The sequence below is a fragment of the Phocoena phocoena genome, chromosome 8 (assembly GCF_963924675.1).
Source record: "Phocoena phocoena chromosome 8, mPhoPho1.1, whole genome shotgun sequence".
Taxonomy (NCBI): domain Eukaryota; kingdom Metazoa; phylum Chordata; class Mammalia; order Artiodactyla; family Phocoenidae; genus Phocoena; species Phocoena phocoena.
The window spans coordinates 94438021-94464494 of NC_089226.1; the positions used below are offsets into that span (position 1 = coordinate 94438021).

Below are 26474 nucleotides of genomic sequence, written 5' to 3' on the forward strand. Positions count from 1 at the left end.
TTGAAGTATAAGACAGTCCCTAGAAAATAGTTGGGGGCAACTGATTTTTGACCAGAGGTGCAAACGCAATACAGTGGAGGAAAGACAGCTCTGTTAATGAATGGTTCTAGACAAATTGGACATCCAGAGGCAAAAATCTAACCTTGACCTAAACCTCACACCTTACAGAAAAATTAACTGGAAGTGAATCATGGGCTTGAACATATGAAACGTAAAATTATGAAACTTTCAGGAAAAAAACTTAAGGAGAAAACTCTTCAGGATCTAGGGCTAGACAAAGAGAAGCATGATTCATAAAAGGAAAAGTTGATAAATTGGACCTCATCAACATTTAAAACTTATGCTCTGGGGCTTCCCTGGTGGCGCAGTGGTTGAGAGTCCGCCTGCTGATGCAGGGGACGTGGGTTCGTGCCCCGGTCCGGGAGGATCCCACATGCCGCAGAGCGGCTGGGCCCGTGAGCCATGGCCGCTGAGCCTGCGCGTCCAGAGCCTGTGGTCCTCAACAGGAGAGACCACAACATACTGCATACTGCAAAAAAAAATTATGCTCTGTGAAAGGCCTTGTGAAGAGTATTAAAAGACAAGCTGCAGACTGAGGGAAACTATTTGCAAACAACATATCCAACAAAGGAGTAGCACCTAGGATATATAACTCTCAAAACTCAACAGCAAAAGACAAACAATCCAATTAGAAAACGCGCAAAGGACAGGAGCAGTTATTTCACCGAAGAGTATATACAGATGGCGAAAAGCACGTGAAAAGATGTTTGACATCATTAACCATTAAAGATTAAAACTGGGGGCTTCCCTGGTGGCGCAGTGGTTGAGAATCTGCCTGCTAATGCAGGGGACATGGGTTCGAGCCCTGGTCTGGGAGGATCCCACATGCCGCGGAGCAACTAGGCCCGCGAGCCACAACTACTGAGCCTGCGTGTCTGGAGCCTGTGCTCCGCAACAAGAGAGGCCGCAATAGTGAGAGGCCCGCGCACCGCGATGAAGAGTGGCCCCCGCTTGCTACAACTAGAGAAAGCCCTCGCACGGAAACGAAGACCCAACACAGCAAAAATAAATAAATAAATTAATGTCCAAAAAAAAAAAAAAGATTAAAACTGGAATTATATACACCTATCAGAATGGCTAAAATTTAAAAAAAAATTGTCACAACACCAAACGCTGGTGAAGATGCAGAGAAACTGGATCTCTCATACATTACTGGTAGGAATGTAAAATGGTACAGCCACTCTGGAAAAACAGTTTGGGCCATTTCTTATAAAACTAAGTACGCAACTACCACACGACACAGCAGTTGCACTGGGGCATTTATTCCAGAGGCAGTAAAATTTCTGCCCACACAAAAACCTGTATGCGAACGTTTGTAGCAGCTTTGTTTGTAGTGCCAAAAAATGAATTAGCCCAGATATCCTTTAGGGGGTGAATGGTTAAACAAACTGGTCCATCCACACCGTGGAATATTAGTCAACAACGAAAAGGACCAAACTATTGATATACAGAGCAATTTAGATGAATCTCTGGGGGATTATGCCGTGTGAAAAAAAGCTAATCCCGAAAGGTTACGTATTGTATGATTCCATTGATACATAGCCTTCTTGACATTACGAAATTGTAGAAATAGAGAACAGATTAGCAGTTGTCAGAAGGTACCTGGATGGGGAGGGTCTATAAAAGGTCAGCAGGTGGGACCCTAACGCTGATGGAAATGCTCTGAATCTTGACTGTGTCAGTGTGAATATCACGTTGTTACGTCACACTGTAGTTTTGTAAGATGTTACCATTGGGAGGAACTGGGTAAAGAGTACACGGGCTCCCTCCGCATTCTTTCTTACAACTACTTTTGAATCTACAGTTATCTCAAAGTAAAATGTTTAGTTAAAAAATAGTGGGAGCTCAGAAAGTATCTAAGAGTTGAATGTGTAAATGAATTAATAAATAGAAACACCCAAATCTCTCCATCCCTAGACTGTGACTTAAGCTTGCTGTTGGGTTGCCTTTCTAGAACTTGATAGCAGGATTAATATTTTTTTAATAAATTTATTTATTTATTTATGGCTGCGTTGGGTCTTCATTGCTGCGTGCGGGCCTTCTCTAGTTGCGGCGAGCGGGGGCTACTCTTCCTTGCAGTGCATGGGCTTCTCGTTGTGGTGGCTTCTCTTGTTGCGGAACACAGGCTCTAGGCACGCGGGCTTCAGTAGTTGTGGCCCCCCGGCTCTAGAGCGCAGGCTCAGCAGTTGTGGCGCACGGGCTTAGTTGCTCCGTGGCATGTGGGATCTTCCCGGACCAGGGCTCGAACCCATGTCCCCTGCATTGGCAGGTGGATTCTTAACCACTGTGCCACCAGGGAAGTCCAGGGTTAATATTTTTAAGATAGGTGGAATCTCTGGATATTTAAAGAAATGTTATTGAGGGCATCATCTGTTTTCTGTTTTTTGTCTCTTTTTGCATCATCTGTTTTGATAGTTTGGACTTTATTCTAGTGTTTGCCTTCTGTTGTAGGCCATCCCAAATCTTTTTTTTGAAGTAGATGGGATACAAATAAATAAGTGATTTAAAAAGAGTTCCTCTGCTTCTTGATTTTCCACCAAGAGATTATGGAGTTTAAGCACACATATAGGGCGCTCCGATTAATTAACTCATTAAAGAATCGTCTTGGAACCACATTTATGCTTCAGAGTCAGCCAGGATTGCAGTTTGTGGTCAATGCCATTTCCTCCCTTTGCACAGTAAGAAAACAAACCTGGCCAGTTCTGCGGTAGCATCTGTGAGTGATAGGGCAGAACAGTGACATGAAGTAAGAAGAGTTACTTCCTCCCTGCTGGGCAGAGCTGATATCTTTGGTCTCCAGTCAGTCAAATCAAGGCTCACCAAGATCAAGTTGAAATTTCGAAGGCTCAGTAATGGTTGTTTATAAAAGCTGAAGTCTCTGTTTCTACCTCATGCAGGATTTAAAGGGAATAGCCATTTGCCTTATGATCACTATTCTCCTTTTAACTTCATTAAACAATCCCCTGGGACCAGACTTAGAAACAGTATCACCCCCACTGGAGTTGAGGTTATGGAAATAAAAATGATTTCACGTTTAGTGGGTCTTAAGGAGCACGAAATTAGAAGGCCCGTGACCTGATCCTGACCCATCTCTGCCTCCTCCCATCCCCTCAAACGCGCGTCTCTCCTTCCCTTCTTTATTATCTCTCAGGAGATTCATTGCCTCATGAAAAATAGTAGTTGAGTTTAATCTTTTGTTCAGCTGCTTTTTGCTTGTCCTTCCTTCCCTGCCCCAGAGCCTCCCGGATTACAAGGCTCCAGTAGGCCCTCGGTGTCCTAAGTGGCGTCTCACTCGTTTGCCACACAGCTGATGGGACTTCCTTCTTTTAACGGTGGGAGCACGTGGCTTTCTCTGCTAAATGGAAACCACGTTCATGAAGAGCCTTCGGCTTTCAGAAGATGGGTGCTGAGGGGAGCAAAGGGTTTTGTCGTTTTCCCCGCTGCCTCTCGCTTCCCCATTCTGTTCCCCACCTCGGTCATTCGCGTGTGTGTAGGACCCTTAACCGTCTCTGCCAGCGACTGCACACAGCTGAGAACACTGACACTGAGTGTGACTTTAAACCCCGTCATCTGACCTCTTTGTTTGACGAGTGAGGGCCTGAGTGTGGGGAGAGGAAGTGCTGTTTAGAATCAGGAGAGCGGGAAATCGCAGGACCTCGTGAGCAGAGGCTGGACGGGGAGTTAGGCCTGACCCAGCAGTGTGACCTCTGGACAGCGCTTCTTGTCCAGCCTTCAGTTTTCCCATCTGTCCAGTGAGGGGACTCGACCAAATGATCTCCGCCTTCCAAGTGACCCCTGAGTCAGCGTGGGCGGCGGTCCGCAGCTCACACTGCCGGAGTGTGAGTCTCTTCTTAACCATCCACCGAAGGCCTGTGGTTCTGCCGTCTGGTGAGATGGCAGATGTCTTAGAGCCACCTCTTCAGTGGTGTCTCCCTAACAGTGGTACCCGTGAAAGGTTTAACGCACATGCTCCTCTACCAGCTGTGGCCAATCCTGGTCTGTCTCCCTACCTTCATCACAGGCCCAGGCCTGAAGAGAGGACTTGAGAGGAGTGGCGATCATGTGCCCCAGCGCCAGGGCACTAACCTCCAGCCAGACTGGGGCAAATAGGATCGCTGCCAAAACCCCAGGAGCCTTCCCACGATGGGGCTTTTCCTGTTTGGCTAATTTTAAGCAGAACCCCACCTTGGGTTGGAAAGGTCTCTGGGGCAGACTGAAGTGATGTAACAGGTAACTCTTAATACATAATGCAGCGTGTACATGTATTTGTCAAAACCAGTCAGCATCAGGGCACTCCAGATGACAACGTTGGGCTCCCTTGCTCTAGATGCCCAGCGTTAGCATTTAATAGTGTCCCAGGCATGGGTAAAAGCTCTTTGGCTTTTTGCAAAGCACCCCCTTGACAAAAACTACCAACCACCATTGTAATTAAAAGCATGAGCTGAAAATGGAGCCAATCAGTCCCTCCATTCCACTTCATTTCAGGAAATTCCAAATATAAAAGGTGAGCTTTGTTCCCAGAGGGCTGAGAGTGAATCCGAGAACTGGCTTCTCTGTGGAAACCAGCTAGAAATTGGACCTCAGCCAGCTCCCCCTTTCCCATCTGGGCAGCACGCAAGACAGTCCTGATGGAAAGGACGGCCACTAATCCAAAGGTGTCTGCGAACTGGGTTCCTTGCAGCTCTGCCACGACTGACCCTCGCATGTGGCCACAGGGCTTGGGCTGGGTCATAGCGTTCTGTTCTGCTTTGATGGTTAGGGATCAACAAAACCTAGGGGGCATGTGCAAGGAGAGAAATGAACCCTGGCCCAGTCTGGGTACCTTGCGTCCATGTTCTGCCCCCTCTCCACCACCACCCCCACCCCCTTTTCCCCCACCACTTCTTGGTCCATCTCTTGATTCATGAATCCTGATACATGTGGCATCCCTCTCACCCAGTAGCAATATCCCTGTGGGAACTATGCCTTTGAAAGTGTGATGACTGTAGCAGCCACTTCAGAGAGTTCCTTTCCTCCTGGAGCTAGCCCATGATCTCCTAATCGGATATCCCAGATGGGCGCCACCTGTTGTTTCACCTTCTCCCTCCCCCACCCCACCCCCAGTCTGTTTCCTGAATCTGACTGTGGTTAGCACACACCCTGAGTTTAATATGCGCTCTCTAAGCTGGCTTAGAATATAGTGCATTCTCTTTTCAGGAACATTTATTGGGTACCCGTATGGGTGCGGCATTTTAAACAAAGTGAAATAATGCAGGCCAGCAACTGATCACAGTTGCTGAATTAGTTTCCTTGGAAATAGGTCAGTGAGGAAGAAGATATCAGAATTTAGGCCTAAAAGTTCATTAGAGGTCATTTAATCCAGCCCCTCCTTTTGCAGAGGGCAGAATGGAAGCAGGGCACCTTGAGTAGGTCTGGGGCACAACTCATCAGTGGCAGAGCCAGGCCTGGATATACGTTAACCTTGTCCCCAGTGTACTTTCTATAAGCAGTAATCAAGGCTGGCTGCTGTGCCTTTTAAAAAAAGGTAGAAGCTCTTAGTTTCATCCTCTAGTAATGGGAAGCCGCAAAAGACCGCAGGAAGCTTAAAAAAGAAAAAAAAAAAAAAAAGGGTAGATAGAAAACTGAAAATAGAGAAGTGAGCACAGCTGGGAGTCCAGAGAGGAGGATATTTCCATAATCCAGGTAAGAGGTGGTTGGGACCAAGATTATAAAAATTAGAAGGGAAGGAAATAGTTAGGATGGTATTAGGTTATTACAATTTCTGTTTGAATAGTGATGTAGAATAGGCCCCAAATGTAAGGACTATTCAAATGATTGCTAAGCCCCTAACCGAGGCGTGGAGTTTGTTATGACAGACGTAGGCCTCTGTCTTAAAAGATGACACTACACATGGGGGACTTCAGTAGTATAGGCAAACAACTGAATGATGGCGTTGTGACTTGAACATAGCTCTGGGAGCACTGTTACTAGAACTATAGGGATATAATGTGAAGTTTCAAATTCCTGCACTACAGTATATAAAGGCATCTGTTAGTAATGACCACAGGCTGACCCCGGAGCATTTCCCTGAAGTAAAAAGAAAAAAGTTGAATTAGAGTGGGAGATGGGTAGCGAAGAGGGAAGGGGAGGGGTCGAAGTCGAGTTCTTGCTCTTCTGGCTGGGAAAATGCTTTACTATATACATAATCGACTTCGTACTACACCGGGGCTTGGCTAGAGAAGGCCCATCCCCTTCTGTTCCACTCCGTTTTGATCCTGCAGTCAGCTGCAGAGTTATAGATGAAGTGACAAGGATGGTATCTTGATTGCATCCAGCTGCCTGGAGTAAGTCAAGGGCAGAGAGGCCCCGCCTGAGGAACAGCTCTCACTGAAGGCTCCAAAGGCATCTGAGATTCGGGACACCTCTGATGCTTTCAGAGCAGCGTAGTTCAGCGTTCTGTGACCCAGTGTTACCAAATTAAGTGTCTCTGGAGAGGAGTCTGGTAAGTGGCTTCAGCTAACAGGAAGAGGACTGAAATCTCAACAGCCTTTGACCCTAAAACTGATCCAGTGTTATTATTATTGCTGCAGATGGGGGCTTGAAAAGAACCCCTTGGGAAAGTGATTTGACCTTCCTTTGCGCGGATTAGAGAGCTGTGTTGACTCAAATACAGGGAGGGGGAATGCAGCTTCCATCCAGCAGAGGTGCCAACTGAATGGATGCCCCCACCCGCCCCCCCTCTCCTCCACCTTGCCCATCACTGGTGTTGAGTGCAGTTACTTGCGCTTGGAGCCCTTCAGAAATCTCTTTAATTCCATTGAGATGGATTGGTGATTGTGGTCCTGGTGTGACTTGAACAGGCAGGTGCTTGGTGGGGTGTGTTCAGGCCCACAGGCCAGACAGAAGTTACGGCCCACAGCCTATGTTGTTGCTCTGGGCTCTATAAAGCTGTAATAGTATCATATTATTTTAATCTGCTGAAATACAAACCCCAGAGTAGAGAACACAGCAGCAGCATTAAACATCTGAGGAAATGTTTGACGTGGATTCATTTGTCTCCGGCTATTATGATGTTGCCTGTGGCCGATTAACTCTGTTGGTTACAACATGGGGTTAACGAGGCCAAGGTTGTGGGTTGGAGAGGCCTGTTAGGTGAGCTGGTTCCGCACGAAGGAAACCTCTTCACAGCTCCAGACCACGTTCGAGACCCTGGTCAGTCAGCCCAGGAAAGCACGTAGATGTTCACAAGGCCTGGGCAAGAGAGTGTAATGACTCAGCAAATGTCCCTTTACCCGCTGCTGGAAAAGCAATTTAAAACATGTGCTTTAGTGATGGTGAGCTACTACTGTGATCTTCTCACACAAAGGCTATCACATTATTATGAATGGTAACGGGTGATCAGTACTGTTGCAGACTTCCTTTCTGAATTAAGAAGTATACTAGCTCTGGCTGTGAAGAAGAGAGGAAGTATCTTTGGTTCCCTTCTTTCACGCTCAGCTCTCTGCCTGCAGAGATTTTGTACCCCCCCACCCCCCGTGCATTCAACAAGTGTGCACGGAATGCTCTCATGTGCCGACCCCGTGCTTTGTGCTTGGGAGGCCGCAGTGAGTAAGACAGAGTCTCTGCCTCATGGAGCTTAAACTCTATGGGAGGAAAAGGGATAGTGAGGAGACAGGAAATAACCAGTGCAACTTCAAGTAATGGAAGTTTGGTGAAGAAGAGCATGGGGTGAGGGGGCGTGATGAAGAATGGCTGATTGGGGGACGGCATTTACCTTGGATGGGGAGGTCTGGAAAGACCTCTCAGGGTAGGTGACATTTAAGCAGAGACCTGACTGATGAGCACGAACCAGCCTTTTGAAGAGCTGGGGGAACATTCCATCGAAGAAATAGCAGGTGCAGAGGGCTTGAGGTCTAGTCTACTCACAGTTAAAGAACAGGGAAGCCAGTGAATTGTGGGAGAATGCGGTACGAGAGAGATCGGAGAGTAGGAAGGCCGTTTAGAACATGCTAAGGAGTTTCGTTATTATTCTTAGTCAATAGGAAGCCATTTTTTGTTTTTTAAAGATTTTGTGGGGGGGGGATGTTATGGATTGAACGTATCTAAAACAGGTATGTCGAAATCCTAACCCTTAGTAACCTTATTTGGAAATAGGGTCTTTTCAGAGGTAATTAAGTTAAAATGAGATCATTAGGGTAGGCCCTAACTCAGTTTGACTGGAATCTTTATAAAAAGGTGAAATTTGGGCGCAGAGACACAGAGAGGAAAGAAGACGATGTGAAGACAGAGGTTTGGAGCAACGCATCTACAGGCCAAGGAATGCCAGAGATTGACAGCCAACCCCCAGGTGCTGGGAAGAGGCAAGGAAGGCTCCTTCCCCTGGGTGCGATGGCCCTGCCAGCACCTTGATTTTGGATTTCTAGATTTCTAGCCACTCAGTTTGTGTTACTTTTTACAGTAGCCCTAGCCAACTAAAAAAGGGGGAGTGTTAGTATACTGGCTCTGCCTTTGGGAAAGCAATGAAGCATCCTTCCTGGACTCAGTGACACTGGGGTGTTGGGTAAATATATAATGAAAAAATACATAATGAAAAAATATATAAATTAATAGGATGGAGCCCACTGATTGAATTACCCTGTATAGAATACCCTACTGTTCTTTTAAGAATGGTCCTTTTAGTGATGCTCTGTAGATGATGGTTTGGAGGGGTGAGAGTGGAAGCCAAGAAATAAGTTGGAAGTCTGTTACAGTAATCCAGTAACCTGCATTAATCTGCTAATGAGTAATGTAGTTGGTAGTTTCAGAGATGTTCCGCGCCAGACATACATTTAGAGGGCATCAGAGTAGAGACAGTATTTAGTGATTGAAACTAGATGTTACTTAGAGGGGAGAGTTGAAAGAAGAGAATAGGGGCCAGGAGTAGGCCCTCTGGAACTCTGCTGTTTAGAGGCCTGGTCAAGGATGAGGATTCGTGGTGCTGAGAAGCGGCGCCAGGACAGCTGGTAGATTGTCAGTATTCACTAATGGTTAATGGTTTAAAGGTTAAACTAAATTATACGGAAATACATGGGGAGAGGTATTGGAAGTACCTCACCCCTCATATACCAAATTCTGTTTAACAAAGCTATATCTAAGAACCTTTCCAAATCTAAGAACCTTTCCAAATGCGGAAATCAAGTTTTTGTTTTCAGTTTGTTACAGATTATAGAATCAGACAAATTTTGTATACTTGAGGCTTCCAAAAGGTCATTAAAATGTCTTTGTGCTCCAGATAGATTTCTTTTTGTTTTTTAGAAACAGAGACTTTGTAAGTTTTCACAATGATCAAAATTTGTTACAAATCAGGGTTCCATTTAGTCTTCACTTGTGTGTTCATTAAGAGTGGAACCTGTTTCATTAATCACATGTTAAGAGATTACCTACCTTGGCCCAATTCAGGAAGCTATTATTCTACATTACTCGAAATTTCCAAGCAAGCACGGGGAAGTTTTGGAGGAAATTAGAATCACATCTATCTTTGAATATTGGCAGAAGAAGTAGCATCTGTTGGATCAGATATCTTCAGAAGCCTATTCTGCTCTTAGTATGTGAAGATTTGAACGTGGGGACTCTGTCGATACTGTTTAAAGAACTGAGCACTGTGCTCGGTTGTTGTCTGAACTGGGAGTTGATTGCTGATGTGTTTCTGTCCTCAGGTCTGGCGAGAATTTCCTGACCGGTTGGTGGGTTACCCGGGTCGCCTGCATCTCTGGGACCATGAGATGAGTAAGTGGAAGTATGAGTCTGAGTGGACCAATGAGGTGTCCATGGTGCTCACAGGGGCAGCTTTTTATCACAAGGTAAGTCGGGGGCAGACTTGGGGCAAGTGGGGCTGAGTTGTCAAGCCAAGAGTATGATACTTGTTTTATTTGGCCCAACTTAATTCTCACGAGTTTTGGAAAAATGTTCTACTTTAGATGTTTTTTTCCAGTTTGCCTCTTTGATATACTAATTCACATGTACAGACAGTTGTAAATATTCTCATTAGTTTGCTTTTTGCATGCATTATATTGTGAGTTTTTTTCTTATATCATTAACATTTCTTCATAAACAACTTCTTAACATAATTGCTAATATACCATTATATTAATATTCCATAAATCATGTATAACTGTTTGTCTGTCATTTAGGTTGTATCTAAGTTTTGTATCTAATATGTTATTTTGTATCTAATATATTTAGGTTGTATCTAATTTTTTTGCTAGATAATGCTTTATATCAAATGCTTAAACAATGATCAGTATCCATTTTCATACCCGTTTGTACTTAGGATCATTATGATAGATTCCTAGAAGTATTATGAACATTCGGGGGAGGTTTTGATATATATATTTGTTGGTTGTTTTCAATATAGTTTGTGCCAATTTACATTCTTCCCAGCAAAATACAAAAGTATCTTACCATACCCTCCCTTGCATGAAAAACATTTTTAAAAAATCAAACTTAGCTGTTTTGATAGGTGAAAGTGGATCTTATTGATTTCACTGTGATTTGATAACTATTGAGGTTGAAATTCCTTTTGTGTATATTTTAGCCTCTTGTATTTCTTCTCTTAGAATTGTCACTATGTTTTTGACTCTTTTTTTTTTATTAAAGGGAGAGATTGAAGGGTATGCATTGGACTTTAGAATATTCTGTTTGATGGTGGAGTGCTCCCTGGGAGTGTGTGGCTTAACTAAACAGTAATAACTTGTCAATTGTCAGCAGTGGCATAAGGAACTGATGTCAGGAAAAAGATCTGTGCAACTCAGCACAGTTAATTTGACTTCGCTGTATTTATATTGATCGCGTGTTGTTGTCTCAGCACTGCTGCCCTCGTATTTTTCAGGGCTCTAGATCCAGAAGTGAGTTTTTGTTCTTAGCAAAGAATAAATAAATAAATAAGGTTTATAATTCTTGGGGTTTGTGGTAGACTGATAAATACCTTTTTTTAGCCCACAAATTTCTGTACTATTTCATACATATAGGTTATGTAGTTTCAGAATTGCCTCATTTTGTTTCACTTTAAAAAGGACATGTCTGCAAAGTCAATCCACCATTAATACATCTGTTTCTATCTGCAGTCTATAGAAAGAATATGGAAAACAGGGTCGAACATTGTGACTCGGGGGAAGGATTTAGTGAAGATCAGTATGTAGTGTGTTTCTGAACAATACTTATTAAACATATGATATATTAATCAGTCCAGAGGGCCTACATCTTACAAGGGCTTCACACCATACGGTACCCACCTCTGTTTACTATAAGTGATTTTTTAAAGAATGACAGTGTTAAAGACACTTGGTCACCTGACCAAAAACCATTCTAATACTTCCTTTGCCCTTTCTATTGATCCAGGCTTGTGACTAATCTTACGAGAGAAAGCTTGTCCCCCTGCCATGGCTCAGTTGCCCTTTGTGTATCAACCACAGGGAACTGCTATTTGAATGTGTCTCCTTTTCTGTCTCACCTGGCAGTATTTTAATTACCTGTATACCTACAAGATGCCTGGGGACATCAAGAACTGGGTGGATGCTCATATGAACTGTGAAGATATTGCCATGAATTTCCTGGTGGCTAACGTCACGGGGAAAGCTGTTATCAAGGTAGGAGGCACCCTTGGCCGGCTCTGCCCCTAACTTACTTTGCGATCTGGGGCATGCTTCTGGTTCTCTGAGTCTCAGAAGTTTTCATAACTGTAAATGAAGCCTTGGAAAAGATGAACTTTAAGCTCCCTTTTAGCTTTAAGATTCTATGATTGATGCTGTCATATTGTGAAACTGAAGCTAGGCTTTGATGATTTAAACATATGTTTTATACGTTTTTTTTTCTTTTCACATCTTTATTGAAGTATAATTGCTTTACAATGTTGTGTTAGTTTCTGCTGTACAACAAAGTGAATCAGCTATATGTATACATATATCCCCATATCTCCTCCCTCTTGAGCCTCCCTCCCTCCCTCCCTATCCCACCCCTCTAGGTGGTCACAAAGCATCGAGTTGATCTCCCTGTGCTATGCAGCAGCTTCCCACTAGCTATCTAGTTTACATTTGGTAGTGTATATATGTCAGTGCTACTCTCTCACTTCATCCCAGCTTCGCCTTCCCCCCTGGTGTCCTCAGGTCCGTTCTATACGTCTGTGTCTTTATTCCTGCCCTGCTACTAGGTTCATCCGTATCATTTCTTTTAGATTCCATATATATGCATTAGCATCCGGTATTTGTTTTTCTCTTTCTGACTTACTTCACTATGTATGACAGACTGTAGGTCCATCCACCTCACTACAAATAACTCAATTTCATTCCTTTCTATGGCTAAGTAATATTCCATTGTATATATGTGCCACATCATCTTTATCCATTCATCTGTCAGTGAACATTTAGGTTGCTTCCATGCCCTGGCTATTGAAAATAGAGCTGCAATGAACATTGTGGTACCTGTACCTTTTTGAATTATGATTTTCTCAGGGTATATGCCCAGTAGTGGGATTGCTGGGTCATATGGTAGTTCTGTTTTCGGTTTTTTAAGGAGCCTCCATACTGTTTTCCATAGTGGCTGTATCAATTTACATTCCCACCAACAGTGCAGGAGGGTCCCCTTTTCTCCACACCCTCTCCAGCATTTACTGTTTCTAGATCTTTTGTTGATGGCCATTCTGACTGGCATGAGGTGATACCTCATTGTGGTTTTGATTTGCATTTCACTGATGATTAGTGATGTTGAGCGTCTTTTCATGTGTTTGTTGGCTGTCTGTATGTCTTCTTTGGAGGAATGTCTATTTGGTCTTCTGCCCATTTTTGGCTTGGGTTGTTTGTTTTTTTGATATTGAGCTGCATGAACTGCTTGTATATTTTGGAGATTAATCCTTTGTCCGTTGCTTTGTTTGCAAATATTTTCTTCCATTCTGAGGGATGTCTTTTCATCTTGTTTATGGTTCCCTTTGCTTTGCAAAAGCTTTTAAGTTTCATTAGGTCCTATTTGTTTATTTTTATTTCCATTTCTCTAGGAGGTGGGTCAAAAAGGATCTTGCTGTGATTTATGTCATAGAGTGTTCTGCCTATGTTTTCCTCTAGGAGTTTTATAGTGTCTGGCTTTACATTTAGGTCTTTAATCCATTTTGAGTTTTTTTTTTTTTTTTTTGGTTGTGATGGGTCCTCGCCTCTGTGCGATGACTTTCTCTAGTTGTGGCAAGCAGGGGCCACTCTTCATCGCAGTGCGCGGGCCTCCCGCTATCGCGGCCTCTCCTGTTGCGGAACACAGGCTCCAGACGCGCAGGCCCAGCAGTTGTGGCTCACGAGCCTAGTTGCTCCGTGGCATGTGGGATCTTCTCAGACTAGGGCTCGAACCCGTGTCCCCTGCACTAGCAGGCAGACTCTCAACCACTGTGCCACCAGGGAAGGCCCATTTTGAGTTTATTTTTGTGTATGGTGTTAGGGAGTGTTCTGATTTCATTCTTTTACATGTAGCTGTCCAGTTTTCCCAGCACCACTTATTGAAGAGAATGTCTTTTCTCCATTGTATATTCTTGCCCCCTTTGTCAAAGATAATGTGACCATATGTGCGTGGGTTTGTCTCTGGGCTTTCTATCCTGTTCCATTGATCTATATTTCTGTTTTTGTGCCAGTACCATACTGTCTTGATTACTGTAGCTTTGTAGTATAGTCTGAATATACAGTTTTTTGTTTGTTTGTTTGTTTGTTTTTAGTCATAGTTTTTAACCTCCAGTATCAGAGATAAAGGCTGTGGCGGTTAATCTACAAATCATGTTTTTTAAAAAATATAATTTTATTCTCAAACGTGACTTGGAATCTAGTTCTTTTCGTTAAAGAATGCAGTTTACATCTTTCTTAAGGTAGCTGATTTTTTTTAATAGACGCTGAGAAGATAGCACATTTTGTACAATTATAACTCTGGTTGTCCTAAACATTATTTTAAGATAGCGATTACCAGTTTGTAACAGTACCTTTCCTGTAACATATTAAAAGCTGAGATTACATGGGGATCTTTGTATGTGTAATAGATGTCTGTTCCTGAAATGCAGATCTTGCTCAAATCAGATCCCTAGAAATGCAGGGAGAGTACACTTCTGTGTAACAGTGGAGTCGTCTTGACCTTTCTTTCCTTCTGGATTAGAATTCCATGTGTGAAAATGGGCAGTGCTTCTAGGCCAGATTCCTGTACTGGAAGCTTATGTTGGACGCATGGTATGGCATCCCCAAATGATTCCTCATGCTATTAATTGATGAGACAAACTAGATTAAACCAAAGCGACTAAGGAAAGAGGAAAAGTCACTATGTGTTCAGACTTGACCCAATCTTACCCCACCCCCCAGCTCTCTAAATTACTCAGTGAACAGCTCACTGCAGGGAAAATTAAAGAATGTAAATTGCAAAACTAGTTTTAAAGGAACTCCCCTTATTTCCAAATTTGCTGGGTTTTTTTTTTGCGGTACGTGGGCCTCTCACTGTTGTGGCCTCTCCTGTTGTGGAGCACAGGCTCCGGATGCGCAGACTCAGTGGCCATGGCTCACGGGCCCAGCCACTCCGCGGCATGTGGGATCCTCCCGGACCGGGGCACGAACCCTTGTCCCCTGCATCGGCAGGCGGACTCCCAACCACTGCGCCACCAGGGAAGCCCCAAATTTGCTTTTTGACATGCTTCAAGATGTTCTTAGCTGTGCCTGCTTACTCTGGACAGTAATTCCTCGGGTCTGTATGCTTCTTAGCCTGGTCTTAGTTATCTAGCTTTCTTCCCCTCCCATCCCTCTACTGGTTACTTATCTTCACTAGGTTAGGATAGCAGCCTCCCCTGAGTTTGCTAAAAAAAAATTAGAAGTTTAACGTATGGGAGAGTGGTGGGGAGAGTCAGGGAAAACGATTCAGAGGGCAAAGGACCGTTGGATTTTTTTCCCTGACTCAACGGGATTGCAGAATAACCTGGCATTTTCAAGAGCATGGTGCTGCTCATAGCATTTGCCATTAGCTGGAAGAAGGAGAACGAGTGCCTATTGGAACTAAGGTTACTGTGAAAGTTATGGGAAGCTGTATTTCATCGCCCTTATGGCTGCAAGAACAAATGGTGTTTATACAAGGACCTTGGCAGTGAGAAAACAGTCATTAAACAGGAATTAAGGAGCTTGTCATCACCACTTCTTTCCAGTTACAGAAGGCAAGAGCCCTCCAAGCCTTTTTTATTGGGCCCTTGTGAGTTCTGCTGTTGGCCGAGCCAGACAGAACTGAATGGAGGAATAGTGAGGCATGTGTGTGTGCATGTGTGCCTGCAGTGGGAGTGGGCATCTCAGCTTATAGAACAGAAGTGTGCAGAGAGTGGTGTCACGAGCGTGATTTTATTGTCCTTGGCACTGACAGCCAAGTATATTTTTGTGCTCTTCTGGCAGGTAACACCACGAAAGAAATTCAAGTGTCCTGAGTGCACGGCCATCGATGGGCTTTCGCTAGACCAGACACACATGGTGGAGAGGTGAGTGAGCCTCTAACCAAAAGTCTGCCCTAGTCTCTGATCCCCATTTCCTGCCTTGGGCCTGGTTATGGGACTTCGTTGCAGATATAAGGACAGCAGCTGGTAGCCATAGTCACCTCCTTTTGCACGTGGGAATTGGGTTAGTTCAAGCCCAGGTCACCCAAAGAATTAATTTGGAATGCTACTCACTCAATTTGTAATGGTTGGAAGGGTCTTAAAAATATAGCCGGCCTTAAGCTCCGGAAGCCAGATTCTCCGTGTGGACTAGGCAGTTAACTATCCACAGTCATTCGAGTGGAAGCGAGTTAATTCCAAAGAAATACTGGATTGTTTTCCAGGGTAATATCTCCATGTTACAGTGAAAGTTTGATTGGAAAGAATTAAACTAAACCCACTAGAGACAAATTACCTTTGCTGACACAACTGAAACACCTACCAAGAACAGAATTGAAAGCACAGCTCTTTACGTTACAGAGAGAGAAGCAAGGCAGCTCTGAGATACTCCCTTTATATTGATTCAGTCAGTCAGTAAGCACACCTTTGTGTGGATGTGATACAGGGCCTTGCAGGTGTGTATAAAAGAAGTGGGAGAGGTCTGTCTTCCCTTAAGACCTTTATAATCTTAGAGTAGACCTAATAGTTCTCACTTGTATCCCAGAGGTCCCCAAGCTTCCAATCTCCTGAATCAAACCGAATTCTTCCAAAGGGCAGCCCCTTACACAAGACAGCAAGCTCTGACAGCCAGTAACACTATTGTCAAGGGACCAGCATGCATTCAGAGAATGTCATGAGAAAGACCTTAGAATGAGATGTCTAGTTCAAGTTTCCACAGGTCTCACATGCATCTGCTTGCGGCATTCATTTCTGAAATCTATCAGCCATATCAAAGTCCTTCGAGCCTGGAGGATTTTTTTGTACAGCGAGTTGTTTCACTTGGCCTGGATTCTTCTATAATGCTTTACTCCTTCTTACTCTTACTTCTTACTCTCTAAATAATCTCTTTATCTCTTTCATATATAAATGTCTTACCCAAATGACATGACTTTTACCAACCATCAGTATGAAATAACATATTATTGTGATCTTGGAAATATCTGTCACTGGTATCAAGTATTACCCAGTCAAGGACAGTGACATCAACTGTCATAGCTCATTTGGAAGAGACCCCAGTTATAGTTCTATTAGAGCACATGAACTTGTTACCTAAACCTACCCCCCTTCTGTGTTGGGAAGAATTTCATAGCATTAAGCAATTAGTTATTGATTGGACTGAGTTAAAATGGTGGGGTTATAGGGTCCAAGAAAGGAATTGTATGGAGAAAAGTTGACCTAATAATGGCCCTTAAAGTTCATGCTAAAGCTAAACAACTCCTCTGTAACACCACTGAGATCATAACAAACGCAGTGGGAAAGATTTAAGTTAGATATAATTATTATTATTAAACACTGAAGAAAGTAACTATGGGAAATGTGGAAGCTTCCTCGTGGGAAGAGGCTTTTGAAAATAGAATAGGCAACTGCCCAGATGTTGGTAGGCTCGATTTTATCAGAGTTTATAATTAACAATAACGGGTACACACACGTGTGTGTATATATATTTAGTACGTGTGTGTGTGTGTGTGTGTGTGTGTGTGTGTGTAAAACTTAATCCAAAGCTATATGTGGTAAGTGTCATAAGGAAGGCTCAAAATGTCATACCTGATCGCAGGAAAGAGAAGTGACTTCTTGCTAGGTCAGTTATTAGGGATAATTTTGTAAGAGGTGGCACTTGAAGTGAGCCTTCAAAGGTCACTAGGATTCCAACCGATGCAACTCTGGGCAAGAAGAGGAGATCCTCGGCAGGGAAACTGGATGGTCCAAGGTACATTTGGCAAGAAGTCAAGATATCCAGTTTGGCAAGAACGTAGCATTGTGGCCCATTAGTGCCAAACTACAGAGAGCCCTGGATGCCCAATTAAGGAGCTGAGCTTTTTTCTCCAGGCTCTGGTAAGCCATAGAAAGTTTTTGAATAGGAAGTAGCTTGATCAAAGTGTTGTTTTGAGGCTGATTTGGAAGTGGTGCATAGAATGGAATGAAGGTGAAGAGACAGAAGAAAGAAGAACAGTTAGAAGGCTCAAACTAAGTTGAGTGTGGAGAAGAAGGGATGAATTAAATTACAAGGGATTTTTTTCCCCCCCAAAGGAGAAGAGCTGGCTCTTGGTTTCCAGCTGAATAGGTATGGGGAGGTTATGGAGAAGCAGTTGATCAAGACAGTCAGGAAGAATGGTAGTACCTTTAACAGTGTAAATAATATAATTAGGAGGGACGCCAGTTAGGGGAGGCAAGGGGATGAATGTTGGACCTCACAGTATAACTAATGAGGCCAGGAGATTTAATCGTGTGTGAAGTTGGAGAGCAATCAGGCGGGTGAGTCTTGGGTCTTGCCCTCTGTCTATGCAGGTGTAGATACAGGGCAAGCAGTTGGAAATATGGAACTAGAACTTTAGAAAAAAGATTAAAACAAAGGTGGAGATCTGGAAGACATCTGTCAAGAGATGGCAGCTGACTGAAGAAAAGCCAAGGGCAGAATCTTGAGAAATTCGGACACTTAGGAGACAGAAAGAGTAACTGAAAAGAGAGAAGCAGCCGCTGGCGAGGCCAGGAGAGAGCCAGCGTCTGCAGTGCTCGGCAGCAGGGAGGAGCAAGGAACATGCAGACTAGGAAGTGGTCTTGGAATTAAAATGGTCATTGGTGACTTTGGGAAAAATGATGTCGTAGGTTGATGGGGCTAAAGAGTGTGAGCTAGTAGTGAGGAAGTAGAGTCAGGGAATGTAGGCTCCCCTTTTGAGAAATGTGATAGGGAACAGAAGGAAATCAATCTTGAAATTAATTAGGAACTGAGAGCAAAACTATTCGGATGAATGACTGAATTACTAAATAAGGCACTTAGATGGGGAGGGAGGAAGACGTGATTCCAGCCCTGCTGGGTAGACCAAGAGATGGAGTTACAACTGCAGAACTGTTCATTTGTTTTCTTTTTTCAAATAGTTGCCTTTGCAGAATCCGCATTTTTGCACAAAACAGTGAAAGGAGTTAACCACTCTGCGTGTTATGACGTTGTGTTGAGATTTGTAGTTCAGTAAGCTTGTTTATCCTCAGAAACCTCAGTAGTGGAGGAGAATGGCTCTTACTACCCAGCATCCATTTCCAGGGCCTGCCGTTAGTTCTTTAAGAAGCAGAAGAATTCGTGACTGTTCATTTTGGCCAGTAGCTTTACCCAGGTCAAGACGGTACAGCAGACAGACGGTGTTGATTTAAGAAACAAACATTGTATTTTGATTCAGGCCAGTCTTTGTTCAGATTATGGATTAGCCACTTATTAGCTGTCCAACTTAAGGAAATTGACTTACCTTATCCTGAATTTCCAACCTTTTCATTTCTTAAAATAGATATATTAACTATCTATCATGTTGCATTCAGGGGTTCAACAAATATTTACTGAGCATCTTTGTACCAAACAGTGTGTTATATGCTGGAGATGAAAGGAGTAATAATACATGAAAGCCTGTAGCACGGGGCCTGGCGAGGTTAGTTCGCTTTCCAATTTCCCCAACACTGATCCTGAAGGCTCCTGGTTACTTTAGGTAATTGTATGTGTTTGAAAGGAAAACTGAAAACTGTTAGTCCTTTCTCCCCCAGATACTTCCAGCGCTTTGGAGATAGACATTGGCAGTTCTTAGCCTGTCTGTACTTGATTAGAAAACCATCCCAGGGGAACAGTTACTGACATGGTAGCTGGACCCCTGACAGAGCAACTCAGGTGGGCCACCAGCAATCAGCCAAACTCTTAATCTACCCTAACCTGTTGCCCAACCCAGATCCCCTGCATGAAAAGAAAGTAAGAAACACAGTCAACACCTGTCAGGAGAGTTAAGGACCTTTACCGTTCAGCGTGAGCAGCCATTTCTCCAGGGCAGCTGTGTGGAGAGAAAGAAGGACTCGCTAACCTGGGTTAGCCGGGGCAGCTGCCAACAAGTCAAGCTGGCCTGAGCCCCAGTGGCCTCTTGCCTGTGACCCGGCCCTGTTGGCAGTTCTAGTTACAGAGGAGACATTGTCCTCAGTGCTCTCCAGGGGGCCCTAGAGCCCCTATCCTCTGCCAAGAACCGTGATTCTTCTTTAATACATGCTTGCTGGCACCTCTGCTGGGCATGGCTGGGCTTTGCTGGCCAGCGTCTACAAGCAGAATAACTGGAAACTAGAAGGATCGGTACGTGTTTATAGGCCAAACAACTGTCAGAAGGAAGACCCTGGGGCAATTTGACTTAGTCTGCCACTGCCTTGACCTCACGATTCAAGGAGAGAAGAGCTGTTGTCCAGTGCTTGCTTCATACCATTTTGTTAAAACCCCTCGGTCTTTTCCCCAGTCTCCTGTCAATTTGGTACCTGGGACTATGACCTCCTGAGTCTCAAAAGACTGCCAACAGGAGGGAAACTCAGTGACCTGTGGGTTATTGTAGAGTCTGATAGAAAGAGCAAGGGCTCTATTGCCAGCACAAGACTGGGTTTGAAACCCAGCTCCGCCACTCTCCAGCTCGGGGTCCTTGGGCAGTCCCTTAGCCTCTCTTAGCCTGAATTTCTCAAACCATAACAGGAAGCTACTATACACCAATCCTTGGGCATACGGACGGGGATATTTAAAGGAATCATTGGGATCATGTATGTAAGTTAGCTGGCACATCATAGGTGCTCAACAGTTGTTAATTTCCAGCTCCTCCCTTTAGACCCTAGAATTATGTTAATAAATAAATGTGTATCATCTCATAATGAAGACTTTAGCCTCAGCAGCCAGAATGCCTGGGTTTGGTTCTGCCTCTTACTAGTTATTTGGCCTGTGGTCCTGTCTCTTAGCCTCTCTGTGATGTGTCTCTGTCTTCCCAGTGTACAGTGGGAAGGATAGTAGACCTGCCTCACAGGCTTGCTGTGAGGGCGAAGTGAGTTACTAATACATGTCAAGCACTTGTAACACAGCCTGGAGCATAGAATAAATGTTAATTGCTGTTGATTTGTGGTCATGGACACAGTGATCTGATTAGCTGGAAGAGCTCAAAATGAAGTAGTAACACGTTTTAACCAAGAGAAGAAGCAAGAGAAAAGAATTGATAGTAACTGGCTTCTTTATTTATTGGTTTCTTGCTAAAGCTCAAAGGACTCAAGTAAAAGCTATTGATTCAAATAAGTTGAAACAAGGCTTACAGTATCTCTGAGGACAAAAGAGCCTTCTGGTCTGTGTCTTGAAATTCAGCCCCTACCTGGTAACCCGTTCTCAGGTGCCGTGGGCCTGACTGAGGAGAGAGAATACTGACCTCTCTGAAATCCATCCTTGAGGGCCCCTTAGCTTCGAAAGTGGTTTTTACGGGCTTGTTTTCCCCCTCGGGTCTGATGCTGAAGTGTCCTCATTAGCCAGCTGTCACACTCAGCTGGGCTGATTGACCAGAACCATTTCCCGCCAGCATGTCTGACCTGCTCCCCTCTGAGGAGGCTGCTCACCAGGCTGGGGGCGGTGTTGGGGGGGTGGGGGGGGGGGCGAGGTGCTGAACTGCCTCCTCCCCCAGCAGTGCTAAGTGGCTTGTTGCTTTGTTGCTGCTGATTCTAACACAGGAGTGGCTAAAATTGTGAAAGCTGTCCTGTGTGAACTTCAGCTTTCATGGAAGAGCTTATGGAAGTTGACCCATAATTCCCAGAGATTTCCACTCACAGGCCCGCAGTAGATGTGGGTTGACTGACTGAAGTGTTTGTCCTTTGCAGTTGAGGTTCAGTGCCCCATTGCCTCCTTCTGCCTTCCATCGCTCCATGTGTACGATCTTCCCTTCTCCCTTTTAAACTTGAGTGGGCTGAAGCTCAGATCCAGGTGCCTTTTGCCTTTCCACCCTTCGTCTTCTCTTCAGCTGGCAGGGATGGGGTTAAGGATTGTTGGCAGCTAATCCACCTTGGTTTGAGGCCCGCTTCTACGGAGCTGGAAGAATGACTGGAATTTGAGGGGGAGGGGAAAAGATATTCTGACCTCTGCAGGCCCCTGGCCTCCAAACAGCATCCCTGGTTCCCTTTCTCCCGCCGAACTAGTAGTTGAAGTACCCCCAGATCACTTCCTTTATCCACACCCTCCCAACCATGTTAAGAACCTGGGAGCATGCTGGGGATCCTTGCATTTCTCTTGTAGATGTTGAAGACTATGTATTGATATTTTGCTCTCATCTCTCAGCCTCTCGAACGGTTTCTCTTTTCCCCACCCCCTGTCCCTCTCATCTGCTCCACTGCCCTCCCCAAACCCCACAGGTCTGAGTGCATCAACAAGTTTGCTTCTGTCTTTGGGACGATGCCTCTTAAGGTGGTGGAGCACCGAGCCGACCCCGTCCTGTACAAGGACGACTTTCCTGAGAAACTGAAGAGCTTCCCCAACATCGGCAGCTTATGAAATGTGCTGCTGGTGGAGGTCTGAACACTAATCCCGGGCGGAGGAAGAGAACACGTCCCCCCAGCACTCTGATGCCCAGATTTCAGAGTGGGAGATTGGCACATCCCTGCCCAGCCTGCTTACCTGAGAGCAAGAGCCCAGGGAGGACATCTGAGTACCTCGTGCAACCTCTGGTGCTCTCGATGGGTTCTCTCTGAAAACTCCAGATGGAAGCCTTGGGCAGGCTCCAGGGGTAAGGCCAGCTCAGGCGTCCTTTGTTTGTAGCTCAATACAAGGTCTAAGAGGAAACTTCACTGGCTGTAAGACAGCTGAGAAACCTCCAGCCCATTTCAGATTTGGGGAATCAGGTAAGAGCTACCTGTTTCTCACTTTTCGTTATTTCAGATCAGTGAGTTCTTCAGAGGAAAAGCCATGCCCAGAATTTGGTGCAAAATCCAAACATCTTAGTGGCTTTTGATGCCTTGGGACAATGGGGCACTGGCCTCGTCCAGAGAAGAGCACCGGCTGCCGAGATGGGACCTATAAGTTCCATGAACTATCTCTCTTTGGTTTGGCTTTTTGATATGATTAAAATTATTTTTTATTCCATTTCCTACTATGTCTTAAATATTGGTTATGGAACTCTGTTTCTTTTTGTGTGTATTTAACTCTATCTTCTGGCCTCAACTCCAGTCTCCTCCTCATGTCTGGGAAGATACGTAGCCAGCAGGAGTATCCGGTGCCATGTACATCCAGCAGAGGAAGAGCCCCAGACTACAAACACTCTTAGAGAAGATGTGTCCCCAAACCTCCAAAGGAATCTGTATGCTTCCTGATTAGATCTAGATATTCTCCAGGAAAAACAGAAGGCCTCTCATAGCCATACACTGGGCCGCTCTGCTGGTACCATGTTGTAAAAGTTGAGGCAGTTGTGACCCTCACCCCAAGGGGGTGCCACAATTTCCCTCATTCTCTTGGTATAAACCTAACATTAGCCAGAGAGGTTCTGGCTAACGTTAAATGCTGCTATAACAACTGTTCTGCAATAGTTGCTGGTGTATTTAAATCATTACATTTCAGCATTTAGTAATACTGCACATGTGTGAATTATACCTCTTTAAGCCCAGTTGATGGACAAATCTACCCTGGCAAATGTTAGACGTTATGGATTCGAAACAGATTTATCTGTGGCTCTAATATTAAAATTCGCCACAGTTTGGGCTTTAGCCATAACATATGTCCCCAGAACACAAAATACATAATAATTTGCTTGGAATATGGGTATAATTGCTGAAACCTAGTTGTGTGCCAGTCCAAGTCACTAAACCACCACGCGTCGTTCTGTCAAGTGACATGAAGGTGAGCTGTGCTCCTGCTGTAGTTTTCAAACTTGCAGTTTTAACGAGTCACTTCAGATGTGCTCTCATAGACTTTGAGAGGCCAAAGAAAACTTTCAGAAGTAGCAAAATTGAGAGTGGAACTCTTGAGAGTCTCATCTTTCATATTAAGGAGCGGTAGAATCACGGACTGTTATAGGTGGAAGGGATGAGATAGCATCTCCAGGTCATTCATTTTGCAGGTGCAAACACTGGAGTTGTGATTTATTCGTGTATTGCAGCTGCAAACACAGGTGCTTAAATCAATACTAATGATTTGAATAATTAGATACTAGTCAGCAGGGGATATGGGAAGGCATTTTGGCCTCCTATTCACAGTACTGGGGCTGGTATGATAGAAACCAAGAGGAAGGGTTTTCTCTTGTACACCCAGATACTGGTAGCTGACACAGTGAGTACCTCTGACCTTTCTAGGGGTTCTCTAGCCTGTTTTCCAAGATTTGGGGCAGGTGGAAGGGGAGGAGGGCCTCACATTTAAATCCCAGCTAAAAGCCAAGAACCGTGCTGACGTCGCACATGTGTTATCTCACCCTCGGTGTAGAGCACTCTGCTCTTTTCACACCACCGACTGCACTACCTTAGTGGCTGGTTTCTAATCCAGTTCTCACTCTCAAAGGGTAAATTAATCCTCCCTCCCTCCCTCTTTATTTGCCCTTTGATTATGGAAGAGAAATGCTTCAATCTGAAGTCGTTGGGAGCCCCAGGGGACTGAGTTATTGGGCCTTTTTCACCTTCTTAGGAGCTATTGGACTTCTCAGGGCGTTAAAACTCTATTGCAAGTACCTTACTACCCCCAGGAATATGGGGGGCTAGATCTTGCAACATAGCAGAAAAGACTTTTTATTATAGCATGAGTATTACATCCTAGGCACTGGAAGCAAACCTCAAAGCTTCTATTCCTAGGAACAGACGGGGTGCAGGCCACCAGGAGAAATTCAGGACAGGAACATAGGAAGTGATCGTGATTCATGGATTCAGAGACTAGGGACTCAACCCCTGTGTTGGTGAATTTCTGAGCTGCTCACCAGCAAGCCTCACCTATGAGCCTGGGCGGGGACCATCTGTCCTTGGGATGCCATAGGGCCTGGTTTTAGAAGTGGAACAATAATGCTAATTAAAATGTCATGTTCTGGCCTACAACAGACAACAGCTGGTTTGAGATTTAAGAAATCTTTTTTAAGGAATTGCATCCTACTGGCCTGTACAGACGATGAACCTGAGTCGGCCCTGGCCTTTGTCCAAATGTGTGCTCTAAGTCACTTGCCTTTGCCCCCAGGGATCTAATTAGGATGAGCTGGCCCACTTGGAACGCCAAGGTTGGAAACACTTTTGTTGGTTAACATTAGAGAGCTGTTAATATTCTTATCTCGTGTATTTTATCAAGCCTCACACATGTTTAGGCAAAAACCTCCTTTTCTGGGAAAATTAAGGAGGACGATATCAACTTTTGTTCTCAGAATCTCTGGTTCTTTCCTGCAAATGATGCTATCCTGTCTCCTCTTCTTACTCAGTGTCATGAAGGTCAGAACTCTGGCTTCTCTGCTGAAGCCTTATGTGCTTCCAGCTTGTGGTTTTTAGGAGTTTCTCTGCTGCCTCTGGAAAAAGTGACCATCATCCTGGCCTGTGCTGACCAGGACTGGGAGCTGGAAGAGGCCAGCAGCCTCCGTGCTGTCACTTGCTGAAGAGGTTGCTAATAGCTCTGTGATCCCGGCTTCCTCCTGGGACAGTCCTGACTGGAGGATCCTTGCCACTGAAAGGTAGCAGGCTTCTAGCCACGGAGTTCTAAAGGTCTGATTGCTGGGTTCAAGTCCAAGACCCTTTGATGGTAGAATTAAGAAGTAGATGAAGCAGGGACTTCCCTGGTGGTCCAGTGGTAAAGAATCCGCCTTACAGTGCAGAGGACGCGGGTTCGATCCCTGGTCAGGGAACTAAGATCCCACATGCCGTGGGGCAACTGAACCTGCACGCCACAACTACTGAGGTTGCACGCCTCAACTAGAGAGCCTGCGCGCCACAACTAGAGAAGAGAAAACCTGCACGTCACAACGAGAGAGAAGCCCACGCCGCAATGAAAGATCCCGCGTGCCACAACTAAGACCCAAAGCAGCCAAAAATAAATAAAATAAAATAAATAAATAATAAATCTTTAAAAAAAAAAAAAAAAGAAGAAGAAGTAGATGAAGCAGAGACGTGTTGGGAAGTGGTTCAGTTTTGGGGGGATTCTTCCTGGCTCTGCAGTCCCAGGATCCCGGGGGAACCCAGCCGAGAGGGTGGAGGTTTTGGGTGTTGGAGGTTCCCCATCATCCAGCCACCCTGAGCCTGGTGGGTTTCCTTTGCTTTGGGGACAGTAGCATCTCTGGGGGTAGGCTGCTTTTCCCATTTCTCTTGGTCATCTTCTATGCAGCAGCAGAAGCCACAGCAGGTCATTTCCTGAGCCGCCCTGGCTCAGAGAGGCAGAGGCAGAGAATGCCCACTGGCCCCTCACCCCTTCAGCCACTTCCTGAGGAGCAGTCCTGGCAGGAGCGCCAGCCATGTTGGTAGGCGGCTGCCGTCCAGGAAGGCTTTGGAAGTGACTTGAGCTTTCCACTCAGGGCCCGGAGGCATATGAACCCTGGGGTCTGGCTGCTCGTCTCACCCGAGGGTTCTGTCCCAAGCCCTGGGGCTCCTGTCCTAGGCTAGTGTTTGCTTCTGAGTAAAACTGGGGGCGGCTTTTGGCTCCAATTTGCCAAGTAGGCCTGGTGTGATGATCTGAACAGGCCTCATTGAGCTGCTCCTGGCAGAGGAAAGGTAGGCAGGTGGACTCTGCTCTCACTTGTAAGGTTTTCCTCCTCTGTAGGGTGGGAACGTCCTAAGCTAAACTCACAGCCTCTCTTGCACCTCTGTTAAATGGACTGTCAAGGGTCCCCCGCATCAGGCTTTGTGACGTCCAGGTTCCCAGGGAGGGGTTGTGTGGTCTGTCCAGGCAATGTTGTGCCTCGGCTTTTCAATGTCAGGCTCACCATTGCTGGCAACACAGGGAAGGTGGCTGGGCAGTTTGGCCCCCTCTCCCAGCTTTCCAGGCTTCTCTCCTTTTCAAGAAATTGTTGAGTCACCAGCATGTGTGTCTGGC

General features: G+C 45.0%; 1 protein-coding gene across 1 annotated transcript in view; it reads left to right on the top strand.

The window, feature by feature from the left end:
- EXT2 (exostosin glycosyltransferase 2) overlaps positions 1-21989 on the top strand; it is a 122690-nt gene extending 100701 nt beyond the window's left edge. Inside the window, exons 10-13 of the mRNA XM_065881915.1 lie at positions 9735-9878; positions 11535-11663; positions 15456-15538; positions 21851-21989. Of these exons, the coding sequence (XP_065737987.1) occupies positions 9735-9878; positions 11535-11663; positions 15456-15538; positions 21851-21989 (495 nt within the window). The remainder of the gene's footprint in view (positions 1-9734; positions 9879-11534; positions 11664-15455; positions 15539-21850) is intronic.
- The last annotated feature ends 4485 nt before the right edge of the window (positions 21990-26474 follow it).